The 18761-nt window shown below is 49.7% G+C and overlaps 1 protein-coding gene across 1 annotated transcript; it reads right to left on the bottom strand.

The window, feature by feature from the left end:
- Positions 1 to 102: 102 nt before the first annotated feature.
- On the bottom strand, positions 103 to 18345 carry LOC131906285 (zinc finger protein 862-like). Its single transcript, XM_059257041.1, has 5 exons — positions 18334 to 18345; positions 17903 to 18089; positions 6437 to 6541; positions 3493 to 5607; positions 103 to 1530 (listed from the first exon to the last, which is right to left on the bottom strand). Exons 1-5 carry the CDS (start codon positions 18343 to 18345, stop codon positions 1439 to 1441), a joined length of 2511 nt encoding a protein of 836 aa, XP_059113024.1. The 3' UTR covers positions 103 to 1438.
- Positions 18346 to 18761: the final 416 nt, after the last annotated feature.

Here is an 18761-nt window from a genome sequence, read left to right as displayed (position 1 = left end):
CTCATGACACAGTGCAGGGAGCAGACAGGTAGCAAGCAAGGCTTCTGCCCACTTCAAAGGAGCAGGCACTCTTCCATTAGGCAATTCTCCAACCTGGAGCTAAAGGTAGAACCTAGACAGATTATGCTAACCAAACAGACAATCACTGAGCCTGCAAGGCCAGTCTGCCCTGGGATTCACAGTAGAAGGGGAATGTGAGAGGGCCCAAAGGCAGTTTTACTGGCGGCCCTTCTATGAGAGGGGAAGTGGCTTTTAATCCAGAGAACACCCACGAAGGTCCTGGGGAAGCTTGTGAGAAACTACAGCTGCTGAGCTGGGTCGGGGAGCAAGGTTCTACTCGTCCAGGATGGGGCACGTTTGACAAGCCCTGGTGCATTCTGCAGAAGGACGAGTGCACCTGTCCTGTGTACAGCATGTGTGGACAGCACTTCCGCCTCCACACAGGACTCTAGTGGCAAAGCTGATGCCTTTACCGCTAAGGACACGGCAGGGTAGGAGCAGCTAAGTGCTCTAGACAGGCCCCTCTTGCCAGGATTTGAGGCTCCCATTACTGCCATAGCTACAGGGAGCCAACAGGCACTTGGGTTCTCTGTGGAAAACTCCACTTGAGGAGTGAAACTGAGGCACAGAAGAGGAAGGGACCGATCATAGGCACATTGTCTGCAGAAGAGCTGGCCGGGATTCCACACCTCCCAATTCCCACCTCCCCTGAACTCCTCAGGAGACTGCCTGGTACCACAGCAGCCAAGCCCAGGGTTCAGGGGTGGGGAGGGAACACCAGGCTCCCTTCAGGGGAAGCATGTCTCACTGTGTAGGAGCTGTGGTGACAGCACCCTCCTCAGGTGCGCTGTGCAAAGGATGCTGGTCTGTTTGTGTTGAAGGCGGGCCTTGAGGGGAAGCTTCTCCTTGATTCTACAGCATGAGCTTCTGCAGTGGTCCAGAGCGGCCAATCCTGGGGGCTTCTGCAGCAGGCCAAGGTCTTTGGACCATGGTCACTTCCACCACCAAAGTGGCCTTCCTCAGAGGCCACCTCCTATTTGTGCCAGGGATGTAGAGAGCTGGGGTATTCACCTGCTACCCCACTTTTCTACTTCAGGAAAGTCCTTTGCCACCATAATGTGTGGGATGAACTCTCACGGCAGGATTCTTTCTTTGGGAAAAACAGACCTGAGGTAAGTGCCTCTCTGGTATGCTTTGGCACTGGGAGGCACTGCTGTGCCTTGAGGACCTTGTCCCTTGGGGATGTTTGCTTCAACCCTTTGTCACTGCCTACATCCTGGGCCCATGAGGCATCCTACCAGGACAGCCTAGAATCTTCAGAGAGCCTCTCTCCATGACCAAGGGTGCCCCAGAGCCCGGTCTAGGTCACCTTCAGAACCACAGGGCCTTTGAGAAGGTATAGGGCCCAGGAACCTTCACTATGTGATCCTTCTGAACCTCATGGCTCCCCAGATGATGTGATGGATGTCTTCTGGACCATGGGTTCCTCCTTACAGAGAGCTTCCATCCCCTCCTTCCTGAGTCCTGTATCTGTGGAGGAGACAATGATATGTATACTGAGCAGCAGATGGGTGCCTTCCCTACCCTATGTCTAAGTGTGGTAAAGGCGACATCCAGTACAGACCAGACAGGCCAGCACTGCATCCCACACTATTCACCTGCCTGTGGTAAAGGTGACATCCAGTATAGACCGGACAGGCCAGCACTGCATCCTGCACCACTCACCTGCCTGTTCTGCATGTTCTTTTTCCTCCTGGGGTAAAGGATTGTGTTGGGGCTTTGTCCTCAGGGGACATCTGCAAATGTCTGGAGGTCCTTCTGGTTGTCACAACTGAGATGCAGATACTGGTATTCCAAAGGGGAATTAATGGTCCCACCCAGTGCATTGGGACCCACTGCTGTGGGATGGTCTGTATGTCAACTGTGTTGCTGATTGGTCAATAAATAAATCACTGATTGGCCAGTGGCCAGGCAGGAAGTATAGGTGGGACAAGGAGGAGAATAAAGCTGGGAAGTGGAAGGCTGAGTTAGAGAGACACTGCCAGCCGCCATGATGACAAACAGCATGTGAAGATGATGGTAAGCCACGAGCCATGTGGCAAGGTATAGATTTATGAAAATGGATTAATTTAAGCTATAAGAACAGTTAGCAAGAAGCCTGCCACGGCCATACAGTTTGTAAGCAATATAAGTCTCTGTGTTTACTTGGTTGGGTCTGAGCAGCTGTGGGACTGGCGGGTGAGAGAGATTTGTCCTGACTGTGGGCCAGGCAGGAAAACTCTAGCTACAACCCACTGCAAGGAGTTACCGGGCCCTGAATGTTCACAAGGTCTGCTGGGGGGTGACAACATCACACACAGCTTGCTAGTGTCCCCATTTGCTTCCTTGTAGGTACCAGTTTCACTAATCCCATCGAGAGGACAGCTTTTCCTCCTTACCCTGGTGCAGGGGACAGACTCAATGAGATCACTCTTTGCTATCACATGGAAGGAGACACACCTCCTACTTCCTGTCCATTTGGGGTGCCGGGGCCATCAGTCTTCCCATCAAGCCTCTGTCACCCCTGGTATTCAAGTCCACTGCCAATGACCACAGGCTCAGCAGTAAAAAATAGCTGTGGGAGCAGTAGAAGGTGAGCGGCGGAAAAGCGCCAAGAGACACGCCCTCTCTGTCCCTGCCGAGCATCCGTGTGGAGAACCCTCACTGGCGGGGGGCTTTGGTCACAGTGTGGAGAACCCTCACTGGTGGGGGGCTTTGGTCACAGTGTGGAGAACCCTCACTGGTGGGGGGCTTTGGTCACAGTGTGGAGAACCCTCACTGGTGGAGGGCTTTGGTCTCCAGGACTGGAGGAGAGGGGTGTTTTCCAATCAGCTCCCAGTACTTTGCCTTATGATAGACTACAACCCCACCCTCTGGCTGGTGGCTAATGGAGGCTCCCCATCTGTTTTCAAGCTCCCCTGCTCCAGGGATCCCCACAGCCCCAGATGGAATACCTCTCCACACCACTTCCTCCACAGCCACCCTGACCCTCCTGCTGTCTTCTCTCCCAAAACCCCACTGCCAGACCCAAGTCAAACCAATGCAGCTTAGAACATGATACCGTTGCTGCCTGACGTCTCTTTAATTTCCAGCAGTGGGCTTCATCTCAGCGCCATGATGCTCGAGTGAACAGACTGTTGTCTGCTCACTCACTCCTGGATGAAAACCCCAGCACCAGGACGACACTGGCTCACAGAGGGGCAAGATCTACAGCCGGGGCAGGTGACCCCAAACTGCATGTGACACTACCCCTGCTGTCAGGATCTGGAGCACCAGGGCTCTCTAGCTGGGTCACTGCTCCTCCAGGATAGCTCTCCTGTCTCCAGCTCCTCCCTGCAGCACTCCATAGGTCCCTCCTTTGGGGGCTGACTTGTTCAGACTCTGGCTCAGTGTGGGACTGGGAATATAAGGGGCTCCTCTTTGGTTCCCATTCTAGTGATTTTGGGTACTTACTGGCATGGGAGCGGGCAGGCACCTGGGCACAGGCATCGATGTGGCTGAAGCGTCGTCCTGAAGAGGTCAGGTACCAGTGCTGGATGGCTGGCTGGGGGTCATACTCGGTGACTGCCACGCCATTCAGGGCTGTCATCATGAGTGTGTTGAGCACCTCATTGGAGAGCTTGGTCCTCTCATCAGTCCTGATCCTGTTCATGGCCTTGAATCCCCGTGCACAGCAGGAAGTAGAGAGGGGCACACTGACCACCACAGCCAGGAGCTTGCTCAGCAGAGGGAATCGGCAGTGCTGAGTCAGGGCGTTCTTACACAGCATGGAGAATGGAAGGTTCTGGTTCGCTGCTTTCAAGCTCAGCCACTCCTCCAGCAGCGCTTCCTCACTGTACCCCAGGGGGAGGGAAAGCTCAAAAGACCTGGCCAGGCTGAGAATGTCACTGTTCCCAAAGCAGGCCAGTTCAATCCTGCTAGGCCAGGCCATGGTGTCTAACACCTCCATGCTCTTGAGCTGTGTGGGGCGGTCTGCACCAAACCTCTGCCGGAGGTACTCGACCCCAGTCAGGATGGTTCTCTCCCTGTCTGCCTGGAACCACTGCTCTGCATTCTCCACTCTGTCCAGGAAGATGCCACGGAGCTGCCCGTCCTGGAAACTGGCATTGAACTCCTCTTCCTTAGGCCCCGCCTGTTGGCGGAGACTCTCCAGTGCCACATAGGCGTGCCCCAGGGTAGAATTCACTTCTGTGACCAGCACAAGCTCCTTCTGGCATACCTCCGACAGAGGCCTGTAGATGCTCAGGAAATCCAAAAGGAAGTGACAGAACTTGATGAAATGGAAGCCCTTCATCAGCTTCAGCATGCCCCTGGCTCTTTGACCAACCGGGCCCCCAGCCTCCACCACACTCTGAAGGTGCCTAGCCAGGGCAGGCCAGCTCACGATGAGCGCGTTCAGAGTGCGCCTTTTGCTGGCCACCCACCTGATAGCGTTCAAGTCCTTCAGACGGATGATCTCTTGCTCCAGGAGAGCTGCACCGCCCTGCAGCTCACTGAGCCTCTTATTTGAGGACTGATAAAACTTGAAGACGGTCCGGATGTGCCGATCGCACTTCCTCACCAGATCAATGCTCCCACAAGCATCCATCACAGACACATGCAGCTGGTGGGCCACACTGTGCACAGGCAGGAGCTGAGGGATGATCTCCCGGAACTTTTCCACGAGGCCTCCCTTGCAGCTCAGCATGGCAGAACCATTAGTCCCCAGACCCACCACCCAGCCAGGCTTCCGGAAAGGGATATCCAGTTCATCTAGGGCAGCAATGATGGTCTCAAAGTACCCATCTACTGTCTCACTGGAGAGAGGGGCCAGGGTGATAAACGATTCCTTCACCTCCATCTGCTTCAAGTAGCGCATGTATATGCCCACGCAGGCCTGGTTGGAGGAGTCTGTGCAGCTGTCCAGCAGCAGGCTCACACACGGGGAGTTCTGAATGTTTCTTAGGATCTCCTTCTTCAGCGTCTCGGAGATATACTTGATGAACTGGGTGCACGCGGTGCGATTCCGGTACTTGCCTAATAGCGTGGTGCCATTGTTCTGGAGGAGTTGCAAGACCTTCTCGAAGTCATTCAGAGGCCTAGAGTGGTAGGCAATGGAGTAGGCTGCATTGAAGAAGTGCTCCATGTTGGCCATGAGGTCGCTGGAGATCTCTGGAGTGAGGGTGGGCTGAGGGCTGTCACCTCTGATCTCCATGGTGTTGACACACAGTTTGTGTGCCTTACTGACTTCATGGTATTTTAAAGTCTCCACCTTAAAAGGCCCAGCGTAACCCTGGACTAAGCGGGATGACTTGTCGTGGAGAGTTGGTCTTTCTCTGCAAACAGAGCAGAACAGCTTGGTCTCCTTGGAGTCCATTACTAACCAGGGGAACTGCCCAAACCAGGACCTCTGAATGGAGCGGGGCCTGTATGTCCTCTTGACTTTCTGAGGTCCGTCCACTTCTCCTTCACACGTGCTGGGAGGACAGTGAGAGGTCCACGTCTCCACGGAGGCTGGCAGGGAGGACGCTGCAGCTGAGGCCTGGGTTTGGATGTTGGCTTCTCTTACTGCCACCGTCTTCTCCTTCCCTTTGGAGAAATGAAATTATGCTTGGCTTTGCTGTTCCGAGCTCTGTGGTCTACCAGCTAAGACGCCTGCACCGAGTAAGACACTCAAGCAGAGAAGCCGCACACGCCCCTCCTTCCAGAGATCAATGCCAGCCTCTACGAGCCCTTCCCAGCGTTACTAGTGAAGGCTATCCTGGTTCCCCGACAGGTTGTTGTTCTTCTGTTGGCTCCCCATCTACCCACCCGATACCCCAGGACTATGAGACACCAGATGCTGATGAGCTTAATCAGCCACCTTGGCCACAGACATTATTAGATAAACAGGCAACTTTAATCTTCTCGTGAAGCTTCACAAACAAGTGAAATTAAATCCAAGTGCCTTCATCTTCTCATGAGTCTCAGAAGGAGGTTAAGATCTACACAGAGTGGCTACTGGCCCGTGAGTTATGGATGGGGAGTGTAAAACACATAGTTCTCACAGGCCACAGCGCTGCCACTGCTCCCCAGGAGGAGAGGGGAGGGGAGGGGAAGAGAGGAGAGGAGAGGAGAGCGCTCAGAGTCAGGCCCCGCCCACTGCTCTGCCCAGTGTCTCTCATTTACCTCCCCACAACTCAGCCACAGCTATCAGCACTTCTGCTTGTCAGAGGACCTTATTTCTTCTATATGGCCCCAGCGGCCGAGACTGTTCTACAGTCTCAGGTGGGGCTAGTTCCTTATTCATCTCTGTCGACCTGTGGCCTAGTAACATAATCAGTCCAGGATAAGCACGGCTAAACTCACATTGTGTGGCTTCCCATAGCTACATGTGTCCAGACTTGTGCCTTTTAGAACTTGACGGGGCTAGACTCACCTAGGGATCGACTTTTCCCTGTCTTTAGCCCATTAGGGTCCTTGATCCAGGGTGCGGCTCTCCGTTTCAGTCTTGTGATCAAGTCTGGCTTGGCAGCAGGTGGCTCTGTTGCAGAATTGAAGATTCATATAATGAATCATTCAAGATTCATAACATCACTGGGCTGGCAGAGCACATAGCCCACCACAAGCTAGACCCGGCCCTGCAACATGCAGAGATGACTGAGTTCTGTCCTGGGTAAGGACCAGCTCGTGGGACAGACTTAGAACATACTCACTTGAATGCCTAAGCAGAGCCAGGGAAGACTTAATTCTTAGCCAGGATGGATGACTTCTACGGCCAGCCATGAGTACCAAGAGCCAGTAAGATGCATCCAGAAGGGAAGCGGGGAAAAGAGACAGAGAATAAAACAGAAGGAGAAAGACGCAGCATGCAGTGCAACGCCCATACAAGAGGCTGAAGTTGCCATCAACGGCCTGTGCTTGAGCCCCACCCCACGTAACCTCAGCGGGCTTTTGTGCAGGTGACTAGCTAGCTGCACATATTTGAGTGAAGAACCTTTAAAGACATCTACCATCTGCAATGGACCCTGAAAGAGGATTAGGAGAGTTACACACTACTCTTTACTTAGCTCAGGGTATGCACAAAACTGCTTCCTTATTTAATGTAAACTCCTCTACTATCTCCTTTCATGCTTTTGTATGTCTGTAAAGGTGTGCAGTAAAGGGTCAGAAAGGGGGCTTAGTGGGTAACGGTGCTTGCCACTAAGCCTGATGACCTGAGTTCAATTCCCCAGGAATCACATGGTGATAGGAGGAAAATTACTCCCACAAGTTGTCCACTGACCTGTACATATATGCCATGGCATACATATACTCTCACTCTCTCTCTCTCTCTCTCTCTCTCTCTCTCTCTCTCTCTCTCTCTCTCTCTCTCTCTCTCCCCCTCTCTCTCTGTCTCTGTCTCTCTGTCTCTGTCTCTGTCTCTGTCTCTCTCTCTCTCTCTCTCTCTCTCTCTCTCTCTCTCTCACACACACACACACACACACACACAAAATGTTTAAAATACGTAGAAGTAGCTAGCAGCTTGAGTGCTTCTGGGAGGAACTGAAGGACTGTTTATCCTTTGGACCACTTGGATATTCACATGGGTGACATGGATATCTGTGTATCCACATGTCTACTCTTAATAAAAACGAAGGAGGTAAATGACTATAGTGTGGCAGACTGAATAGCTGTCCTTCTTGAAATGGCTTTAAAAGAAGAGTGAAGGAATAACCAAAAGCACAAGCCAGAGAAACACTGTGCTCCATACACCAGGAGACAGAAGACGCACAGGCCAGAGAAACACTGTGCTGCACACACAGGAGACAGAAGATGCACAGGCCAGAGAAACACTGTGCTCCATACACACAGGACACAGAAGATGCACAGGCCAGAGAAACACTGTGCTCCATACACACAGGACACAGAAGATGCACAGGCCAGAGAAACACTGTGCTCCATACACACAGGACACAGAAGATGCACAGGCCCAGAGAAACACTGTGCTCCATACACACAGGAGACAGAAGATGCACAGGCCAGAGAAACACTGTGCTCCATACACACAGGACACAGAAGATGCACAGGCCAGAGAAACACTGTGCTCCATACACACAGGACACAGAAGATGCACAAGCCAGAGAAACACTGTGCTGCACACACAGGAGACAGAAGATGCACAGGCCCAGAGAAACACTGTGCTCCATACACACAGGAGACAGAAGATGCACAGGCCCAGAGAAACACTGTGCTGCACACACAGGACACAGAAGATGCACAGCCTATACCACAGGGGAGGCTGGTGGTCTGCAGCACAGACCGATTTAGATGTAGGCTCTGGTGGCAGGACTGGGGTGGGGTATTGGGAGTCATTAGTGGGTAAGGAATGAACAGAGCTGAAACATTCAGAATCGTGGTCTCCAGTGGCAGGACTGGAGTGGGGTGTCGGGAGTCATCAGTGGGTACAGAATGAACAGAGCCAAGACAGGAACAACACTTGTTCAGAGACCTAGGAGGCCCTTGCAGCTCTCCAGGGAAACTAGGAAACAGCACCAAGGCAGGGGAAGGAGAACAGAGGCTGAGCACACGAGAAAATCTTCCAAGACACTCCAGACCCAGGACACGGAAAAGGGAAGGAGAGTGGCATTGAAAAACAGTTTTTAGTTCATAGGCTCAGGGGTACACTGCTGGATGCCAAGCACCCGGCTGCTGCCTGTACCTTCTATACCAGTGACAGAAAGGGTGGATGTGTGCGTGTGTGCCATGTGTGTGCCTGTATGTCTGTGTGTGTGTGTGTGTGTGTGTGTGTGTGTGTGAGAGAGAGAGAGAGAGAGAGAGAGAGAGAGAGAGAGAGAGAGAACTGGAACTGTCCTCCCTTGCCCTCCAAACACCAACAAATAATAACTTTTGTAGTCTCTTCTACGACACACTCAAATTATAGCTGATCCTCAGTGTCACCTACCCTTAAATGACTGTACAGAGCTTCTTGTTGGCTTTTAAAGCTTATTTTATTTATTATTATTAACATTATTATTAGGGGTTTCTTGAGACAGGATCTCTCCATGTAGCCCTGGTTGTCCTGGAATTCACTCTGTAGACCAGGCTGGCCCCAAACTCACAGAGACCCACCTGCCTCTGCCTCTCAAGTGCTCAGATTAAAGGCATGTGTCACCACACCCAGCAAGGTTTTGTTTTTAAATAGGAATGAACTTAGAAAATAGTTTAAGAAAAGCTTCCTATGTGAAAACGAGAGATTAACAAGCAGGGAAAATACTAGATCCAGGAGACTGCAGGGCGCAGCATGGAACCTTAAGACAGGAACCAAGAATTAATACTGAGGGGTTGTGACAGGGCTCAGCTCCCTGATCTTCCAGAGGACCAAGTTCATTTTCCAGCACCCACACTGGTGGCTCACAACTGCCCCTAAGTCCAGCTCCAGGACACTTGACTCTCTTCTGATCTCTGTGGGCATCGCCACACATGTGGCAGACACTCACAAACATACACAGCAATAAAAACAATCTTTTAGAAAGTGTATTCATTTTTACGAATGGTTGTTTGGTCTGCATGTATGTCCATGCACCATGTGTGAGCTGGTGTCCTCAGAGGCCTTAGGACTGGAGTTAGAGAAGTGTGAGCCTCCATATGGATGCTGGGAATCAAACCCATGTCCTCTGGAAGAGCAGCCAGTGTTCTCAACCCTGAGCCCTCTCTTCAGGCCCCAAATTAATATTTTTAAAAATAAAGGACTTTTGCGGGGTGGTGGTGACGCACACCTTTAATCCCAGCACTCAGGAGGCAGAACCATCGGATCTCTGTGAATTCGAGGCCAGCCTGGGCTACAGAGTGAGATCCAGGAAAGGCGCAAAGCTACACAGAGAAACCCTGTCTCGAAAGCCAAAAAAAGGGGGGGGGCTGTTGATATTAATATCGACAGTAAGCAAAGTCATGATGGTGCTGCAGGAAAGAAGAAGGGAGCTCAGAAACAACAGCAAAACCAGAAATTAAAAAAAAACCTGAATTGTCGGGAAATAAAATAAATACACCTTCTTCAAAGCTGTAAAAAATAAAAGGCAGGAAATAGAGAAAAATAAATAAAACAGAGTCTAAGTCTAGCAAGCATCTGCTAACACAAGAGTTCTGAGAAAAAAGAAAAAGAGATTGAGGACATCACAGGAGGACATTTTCCCAGGTACAAAGTTGGGGAGGGGAGGGGGGAGCCCCAGAGCTACTGTAACACCCACTGGAGCATATCATGAAGTACACTAGTACACTAGAAGAGATTTTCAAAAGGTCATTAGTACTTTTATTTATGCACATGTCTGTGTGTAGGTGTGCATACATGAGTGACCAGAGGTGTCAGATGCCCTTAGGCTGGAGTTACAGGCAATTGTGAGCTGCCAGATGTGGGTGCAGGAAACTAATCATGAGTTCTCTGTAAGAGCAGCTCATGGTAACTGCTGAGCCATCTTTCCAGCTCCCCCCCCCCCCATAGATTTTAAAAGTTCTCAGAGTAGAAATAATACATTGTGTTCAAAGACTTAGGAATAAGAAGGGTATTCAATTTCTCAGCAGCACCAGTAAAAACCCAACAGAACAATGCTTTCAAACCATGCTGAGGAAATGGTTTCCATCTGGACTCCATGCTCATCAAGTCATCACTCAGTCATGTTGGGTACCATGAAGGCCCCTGCAAATCCTAAAGACACCTGCAGTGTCTTAAAAAGAAGCGCTGGGATCTACCATTTGCTAGGAAGCTACCAGAAGACATGTCCACTAAAACTGTCCACAAAAAGGAAAAATCCAGGAAGTGGGAACGTGACAAAAGAGACTCCAAGCCACAGCTGTGTGGCAGGCCTAGGAACTAATCTGAGCAGGGGAGAGGAAGGTCCAAGAGGAGAGCGCCCAGAAAAAGAATGACGGCAACAGATCTCAGGATGTTTGACCACAGGCAAAGACATCAGATGTGTTTCTTAACTCCACTGAAGAGTTCAGACAGAATTAGAGGGAGTACAAAAAAATTAACCAAATAAAAATTATGAAAAAATTCCACTTCCAGGGTGAAAAAACTCTATAAAGAAGGAAACAGCACAATACAGCACTTGGCAGTAAACAACACACAAACACAATTAGGCAAATAACTCACATTGAGGTAACCATAAAAGTGTGCTATACCTGTTCTGAGAGGATGGAGGGGAGAGAAGTGGACCTGCGTGGCGTAAGAGGCATGTCTTCATCCTCCACAGTAGGAACCACTAGGTAACATCTAAAATTAAACCAGGAAGAGCAATGAACACATGCAACAGGGTACTTAAGTATGACTCTGCCTGCCTGTTTGGGCTGAGGGCATCAAATATGGGGCACCAGGACCAGGTAGATGGCTCAGCAGGTAAGAGTACCTGCTGCCAGGTGTGACAACCTGGGTTCAATTCCTAGGACCTATATAGTGGAAGGAGAGAAACAAACTGCTCTCACAAGTTGTCCTCTGACTGGCAGGCACGCACCCACATACATGCACACATCTGCAATACATAAATATAATTCTAGAAGAGTTTAAATGGAGTTTTGTTGCTCCTAACAGGGCAACAAGGCCCCTACAAGATACCACAGGCTAATAAAAAACCCAGTGCTGGGAATGGGTTACTTCTTTTGGAGTTGGCCAGTGAGGTCCCACAGAACCCCCAACATTACAGGCCATTGCCAACAGTAATGGTTACCCTCCAGAACTCGATGGTGAGACCCTATAGCTGATGACACGACCTGAATTGAGTCATAGATAGAACATGGAGACATCAAACTGGTACTGACCTAGAAGCTTTGGCCCTATTGGTTAGCACTCATAGAGCTGGAAGGTGTTATGCATGCTACTGGAGGAGTAATCACCCACTTGTGAACCCTGCAAGGCATGCCCACTGGTACAATAGTAAGATAAATGCCATGAGAGTAACCAACCACCTTCTGACTAGACTTAACACCAGTTCCGTAAGATAGGAGCTATACCTGACACCATTACCAAGGCCAAGAACCTGTGGCTAGACAGGTCATAGGCCTGAGGGGAGAACCTCCCATCATTCTAAACGCACACAGTATTTAACCAACTGCTAATGACTTATCTTCACACCCATAGATTAGAGCACCTCTTGACCCTCCTCAGAGAAGCTTCTTCCTCAAGCAGATGGCAATTACCGGAGACCCACAACTGGTGAAGGTGCAGAGAACAAGAGACGGTGGAACGCTCAGCCTTAAGTGGGACCTCTATATCATATTCCCCCTCCCAAGCCCAGGGGTCATTGCGGAAGAGGGGGCGGAAAGGGTGTAAGAGCCAGTGTTCTCTGGACAGGGCAGCTGCATACATGGACTAGGAGCAGTTGAGACATCATGCATGCCAAGACCTCTGCAAGCTCAAGTCAGACTTGAGTCCAAGCACTGGCAGGGGTGGCGGGCACGAAATTCTCCCCCTCTTGGCAACTTATGGCTGCTGGGAAAGGGAGAATCAGCTTTGTAAGGGCGTAGTCCCTGGGAGGTTGACCATGCTCACAAGCACAAATTGGACTCAATGAGTTTTTTCTTTTAAATGATACAAATTTGGGTGAGTAAGAAAGAGGGTGTAGATCTGGGAGGAGCTGGAGAGGGGTGAATACAATAAAGACAAAGTCATCAAATAACGAATTTTTAGAAACGAGGCACCTGCCACCTATCATTCAAGTGGGGTCACGGCACAAACACAGAAAGCCAACGGTGCTGCCCCGACCTGTGAGGAGGCAGTCAGAGCAGACCCTGAAGGTCAGGAAGCAGATGTTGGAGATGTTTGGGGGAAAGCTGTCAAATGGATCGTGAACCCCCTCCTGCTACCATAGGGAAGGTGGGGATGCACCACCCCTCTCCCTGCAGCTGTGGGGGTTGTCATAGGAACAGCTGAGGGTGCTCCTTTGTTAACGAACTGCAAGAAAGCCAAGCCCTGAGTTCCACACCCAAATGAAGGATGCGGCACCAGCAGGAATGAGCTTGCAGCCTTCCTCCCCAGGTCCTCCCGGGCAGTCTCTGGGCCAGTATCTTGATTCTGGGTCTATGAGAACCAAAGTAGGGAGCCTAGCTGAGCTTACTGGGCCTTCTGACCTGGAGAACTTCAAGACAATAAAGATTTCTGATCCTTCTTGGCTACTCTCATCTCCAGGGTGGCAGGGGCCACCCCAAAAATCAGATCTAAAAGAATTATTGTGGTCCTGGCTTGTTCTTCACCCCCTCACTCCAGGCTGCCCTAACCTGGAGGCACAGTCCTGTGTCCAGCTCTGGAGAACTTGGCCCTCTGGCTTCCCCTTGGTCATTCTAACATTCCTACTTGTCTCCTGGGCAGATCTTCCCTCTCAAATTTGGTTTCCATTAGGTGATACAACTTCTCCCCAACTACATGGGGCCAGGCTGTAGCTAAGACTCTCTTTCAGAGGGAGGCACTGCTCTTCTGAAGTAAATGACCTATCTGCTTAGCACACGATGCCTTCTTTACTAATAAAAATCCTAGGTTAAGTGGATACTGGTAGAGGGCTTGCCCTGTATGCACAAAGCACTGGACTCAATCCCTAACACAATATAAACCTGGTGGGGTGCATGCCTATAGTCTTAGCACCTAAGAGGTGAGGCAGGAGGATTAGACGTTCAACATCATCTTCAACTATACAGTGAGTTTGAGGCCAGCTTGAAATACACCAGACCCCTGAGGTCTCAAACAACCAAACTAACCAGACCAAACCAAAATAACCAAACAACCAAAATAACCAAGCCAAACCAAATGAAACCAAAGACTCAGGTCAGCCTGAGTGTTTCTATTACTGACAAATGTCCATCCTTCTTTCTTCTCTCTGTCTCTTTTCTTCTCTTTCACAGAGTCTCAGGCTGGCCATCCAAACCCTTGATCCTTCTGCCTCAGCCTCCTGAGTCCTGGGATTACAGGCATGTACCACCATGTCCAATGACAAGTTTTAGTTTCTTAACGGTTAAATGTAAACTAGATTTCTAGTTGTTTTTTGGCAGGAAGCAAGAGACCTCACCAAACATGATCAGAATGTGAAAACAGAATGTAAAACACAGAAATAAAAGAACAGCTGGACAATCTGCAGATGACAGACAAGATAGTTCTAAATGAGTGAACCCCAAACCGAGACTAACAGGAAACACTGAGCGTGAGAGACAGGCTGTAGACAGAACTCGGAGCAGAGCACTGGCCTAATGTGCAGGGGCCCTGTGTTCTGCCCCCAAAGCCACGAAAAATCTAATAGAACCAAGCCCTCCTCTCTATGAGAAGATGACTGTCCTCTGTAGGTTCAGCACTGTTGGAACAGCCAGGTACCTGTGACAGGTGAGTTACAAGTCTACAGAGCTGAGAAGCTTTGAGCCATCCAACTGCTAAATGAATGGAAATTAATGTTAAACTTGATTGCACCAAACTAAAATTTCTGTTTGAGAACAGGTCAAGGGCTGGGGATATAACTCAGTGGTTGTACTGGCTAGTTTTATGTCAACTTGACACAGGCTAGAGCCATCAGAGGAGGGAGCTTCACTTGAGAAAATGACTCCATAAGATAGGGCTGTAGGCAAGCCTGTAGGGCATTTTCTTACTTAGTGATTGTGAGTGGTGCCATCCCTGGGGCTGGTGGTCCTGGGGTTCTATAAGAACTCAGGTAGAATAAGCTATGAGGAGCAAGCCAGTAAGCAGCACCCTCCATGGCCTCTGCATCAGTTCCTGCCTCCAGGTTCCTGCCCTGCTTGAGTTCCTGTCTCCATTTCTTTTGGTGATGAACTGTGATGTGGAAGCATACAGTGAATAAACCTCTTCCTCCCCAAGTTCCTTTGGTCATGGTGTGTCATCATAGCAGTAGTAACCCTAAGACAGTGGTTGTAATAGTTTGGGTTTCTATTGCTGTGATGAGAAACCTTGATCACAGCAGCTCTTACAAAGGGCTGGCTTACAGTTCAGAGGCTTAGTCCATTATCATCATGACTGGAAGCATGGCAGCATGCAGGCAGACATGGTGCTGGAGAGGAGCTGAGAGTTCTACATCCGGATAGGCAGGGAACAAGGCAGAGAGAGTGACAATGGCCCTGGCTTGAGCATTTGAAACCTCAAAGCCTACCCCCAGTGACACACTTCTTCCAACAAGGCCACACCTCCTAACAGTGCCACTCCCTATGAGCCATGGGGGCCATTTTCATTCAAACCACCACAGTGGCAAAGCAACTGCCTAGATTGAGCAAGGCCCTCTATTCTACCATTAGCTACAAACCAAAATAAAAGCCAGACTCAAGAATAACAAACTTGCCGGGCAGTGGTGGCGCACGCCTTTAATCCCAGCACTCAGGAGGCAGAGCCAGGTGGATCTCTGTGAGTTCAAGGCCAGCCTGGTCTACAGAATGAGTTCCAGGACAGGCACCCAAACTACACGGAGAAACCCTGTCTCCAAAAAACAAAAACAAAACAAAACAAAAAAAAGGATAACTCTGAAATAACATTTGAACTCTGTAGTTGTCTTTCCCACTATAAACTCTGAGAAGAAGCAGTGTGGAGATAAACTAAAGTAAGAACAAAAGGAAGTGTGTGGCAAGTGTGCCACAACGGGATGTCACCCACTTCTCACTAAGGTGACAGAACCAGCAGCGATCCACAGGGACAGTGTGAAAGACCAACTGTTAGCTACCCGCAAAGGGGATGGGGTACAAGAAACGAAAAGACTGGCATCTTCTGCTGCTGCATGAACTTTTAAATGACCGTATCTTATGCATGGTGCCATCATTTTAATACCAACACGATGAACACGAATGTCTCAACTCAAAGAAAGGGAGTCCAACCAGTAACAGACATACAAAGTAGGATTTTATCCGAGTCCACTGTACATTCAGTAGACAGAACAGTAGGATTCACTTTGGAATTTACCAGATAAATGACTGCGGTCTGGGCACTGTTCTCTCATATGGAAAATATTACTGCCTACTTTCAGAATTGGTTTAAATATCACGTCAAACATACAGAAGGCTTTTAACACAGGACCAGCCCTTGGCAGACATTCAGGCCACAGCAAAGACACTCTGCCATTTCCAGACATAAGAATAAAAAACAAAAACAAAAACAAAAAACAAAAAAAAAAACAAAAAAAAACAAAAAAACTTACCAAAAGAAAACCATGAAGCATTCCTATGTATGCAGATCATAGTATTTTGAGCTAAGACACAAGGAACAGGTTTTAAAAATTAAAAGATAATGCAAAATTATCTGGAAGCAAACTGCCTTGCTACTGAAGGCTACTTTGAAAAAAGAAAACCTAACTTTTTAAAGTCAGTGTATAATTATTTGTTTGTCTGTTATAAGGTCTTACTCTGTAACCCTGGCTGATCTGGAGCTCTCTGTATCTATCATGTATCAAACTCACAGTGAGCCTCCTGCCTCAGTTTCCTGCCCAGCTGGCATGCAATTTTTGCAAATGAATTTCCCCTGGATCTTGCTTCCTAGCTGTACAGCAGCGGCATTGATGTTCTGGAAGTACATCACCATCACAGGCACCAGATCTAAGGGACAAAGACAAGTCCTCTGTCACCGTGAGATAATGATTACTCAAGTAACTTCCGAAATGTCTGGAGAGCCATGTAAGACTGCAAACAGCTATTGCAGTGGCAGAGTATTTACCCAGCACATACAAGGCCCAGACTGAAACTTCTGCACCACACATGTAAGAGTAACTATGGAATTATGAATAATAATAAAAACAAGTGTACAGAAGGAGAATGTTGGAAAGTGGAGCTAGAGAGATGGCTCAGTGGTTAAGAGCACTGTTTACTCTTCCGAGAACCCAGGTTCGTTCCCAGCACTCACATGGCAGCTCACAACCATCTGCTACTCCAGTTCCACGGGATCTGATGCCTCCTCCGGTCTCCACCAGCACTGCACACACACGGTGCACAGACACACACGCAGACAAAACACTCATACACACTAAAAGACAAACAAACAAAAACGGTGTGTTAGAAAGTAATCCAGACTGCGGCTGTAGTGTAAACAAAGGGACACGCCCATCGACAGAGCCATAAGGAATGACTCTAGAGAAGTCATTCCACAAGCAGACGTTAGGAGGTGCTGCTGCAGTCACCGAGTGTGCAGGCGGCCTGCTCTGCCAGCTCCTGCTATGGTGCACACCAGTGACACCAGGAAACACCACTCTAAACACAACAGCTGTCTCCCCATCTGAGGCGGCATGGCACCCTGGGGTGTCTGCCACAAAGACGCACATGAGAAACAAATGCAGGAAGGGTCAGTCTCTGCTACCCTAACTCTCCAAGGCCCAGGCCTGCTGACATTAATGCCCAGGGCATTGTGCTGGCACCTGGAAAAGATGGAAGAGCCTCAGGCTGTTCAGATGGAGTGGGAACCCTGAGAGACCCATTCGTCTTCAGCCTCTGCTCATGCTGCTCCCATCCCCTGTCTTGTCTAGGTACCCTTCCTCCATCTGGGGGACCTGGTTTTGTGTCCCCCATAATACTTCTCTGAAGACGTCTTGACTCCTCCCTCCCACACCCAGACTTCCCTACCCCACTTCAGTAGCCCCAGGGCACTCTTCCAGAACCTTCTTATGAACTCAGATGTCTCACAGTTTCCTTCAAAGGCCTGCTGCTGCCACAAGGCCCCTAGTCCCTAAACGCCCCATAGCACCCAGCAAGTATCGGGTATGCAGTGAATGTGAGTGGGGGAGGGGTGGATGGACGGACAGGAAGATGATTGAAGATGATTGAAGAGGCGACACAGTACAGTGACCCAAAGCAGGCAGCGTTCAGAGGGACAGAAGACAGGCTCTCGCTGCTCAAAAGGAAAGGGCAAAACTGGGAGAAGGCCACAGCTGCTCTGAGGTCCCCGAGCCAACGACAGTGGTGTGTAAACGCTTACGGAGAGCTTTACCCAGGGAAGCCAGCAGCTCGTAGTTCATCTGCATCACATCTCTGTAGAGCTCCTTCTGCCGCCTGTCCAGCAGGCCCCACTCCTCCCGAGTGAAGAACACCGCCACATCCTCAAATGTCGCAGGGAGCTCCCCGAACACCCTGGGATCCTTCAGCGGCTCGCTGTCAGGAGGCCCCTGCGACACAGAGCAGCACTACTCAGCCCACTGCTGGAGTGAGGCACGAGGCATGACTGCAGCCTTCTGAAGACACCTTTCTCTCTAGAATCCCACCAAGCAGCCCAGGAATGAATTCCCTGCTGAAAGTCATCGAATCCATGAGCCTTAGATAGTACAGAAACCAAACTGGCTCAGTCGGATCCAAGTGTCTTCAGGAAAGAGAAAAACTTGCAGCACAGAACCTCTGACTGTTGGCTGTCACCTCGAGTCCCATGGTCACCCTAAACTCACTGTGGCTGTAGAGAGGACTGTCTGCCTCCAGGGTCTACCAACAGGATGTGAAGGAAGCAGCGGTTAAAAAGAACTAAAGGGGCTTTGTCAGGGACAAGAACAGAATCTCTAGTTAGTGGAAAAATACAGACACCTCCCCCCCCCCCCCAATAAGACAGGGAACTAGATCATCTTACAGTCAGGTTGCCTAGCAACAGGACATTGAGGCAGAGCCCTTGACCCTTTCACCCTGTAAACATCCTATACAATATCCTGTTAGCTTGCCCCACCTTATGCAGATGACAGCTTCTTGCTCCCCCCACCCTGCAGGAACTATATAAACCCTCCTGGAGAAAAATAAAGTTGCACCTTGATCAGAATATTGTCTTGGTGTATTTCCTTTGTGTCTCCTGTCCCTAT

The sequence above is a fragment of the Peromyscus eremicus genome, chromosome 3 (assembly GCF_949786415.1).
Source record: "Peromyscus eremicus chromosome 3, PerEre_H2_v1, whole genome shotgun sequence".
Lineage (NCBI taxonomy): Eukaryota > Metazoa > Chordata > Mammalia > Rodentia > Cricetidae > Peromyscus > Peromyscus eremicus.
The sequence above is the reverse complement of the archived record's forward strand: the minus strand, read 5'-3'. Positions and strand labels throughout refer to the sequence as shown.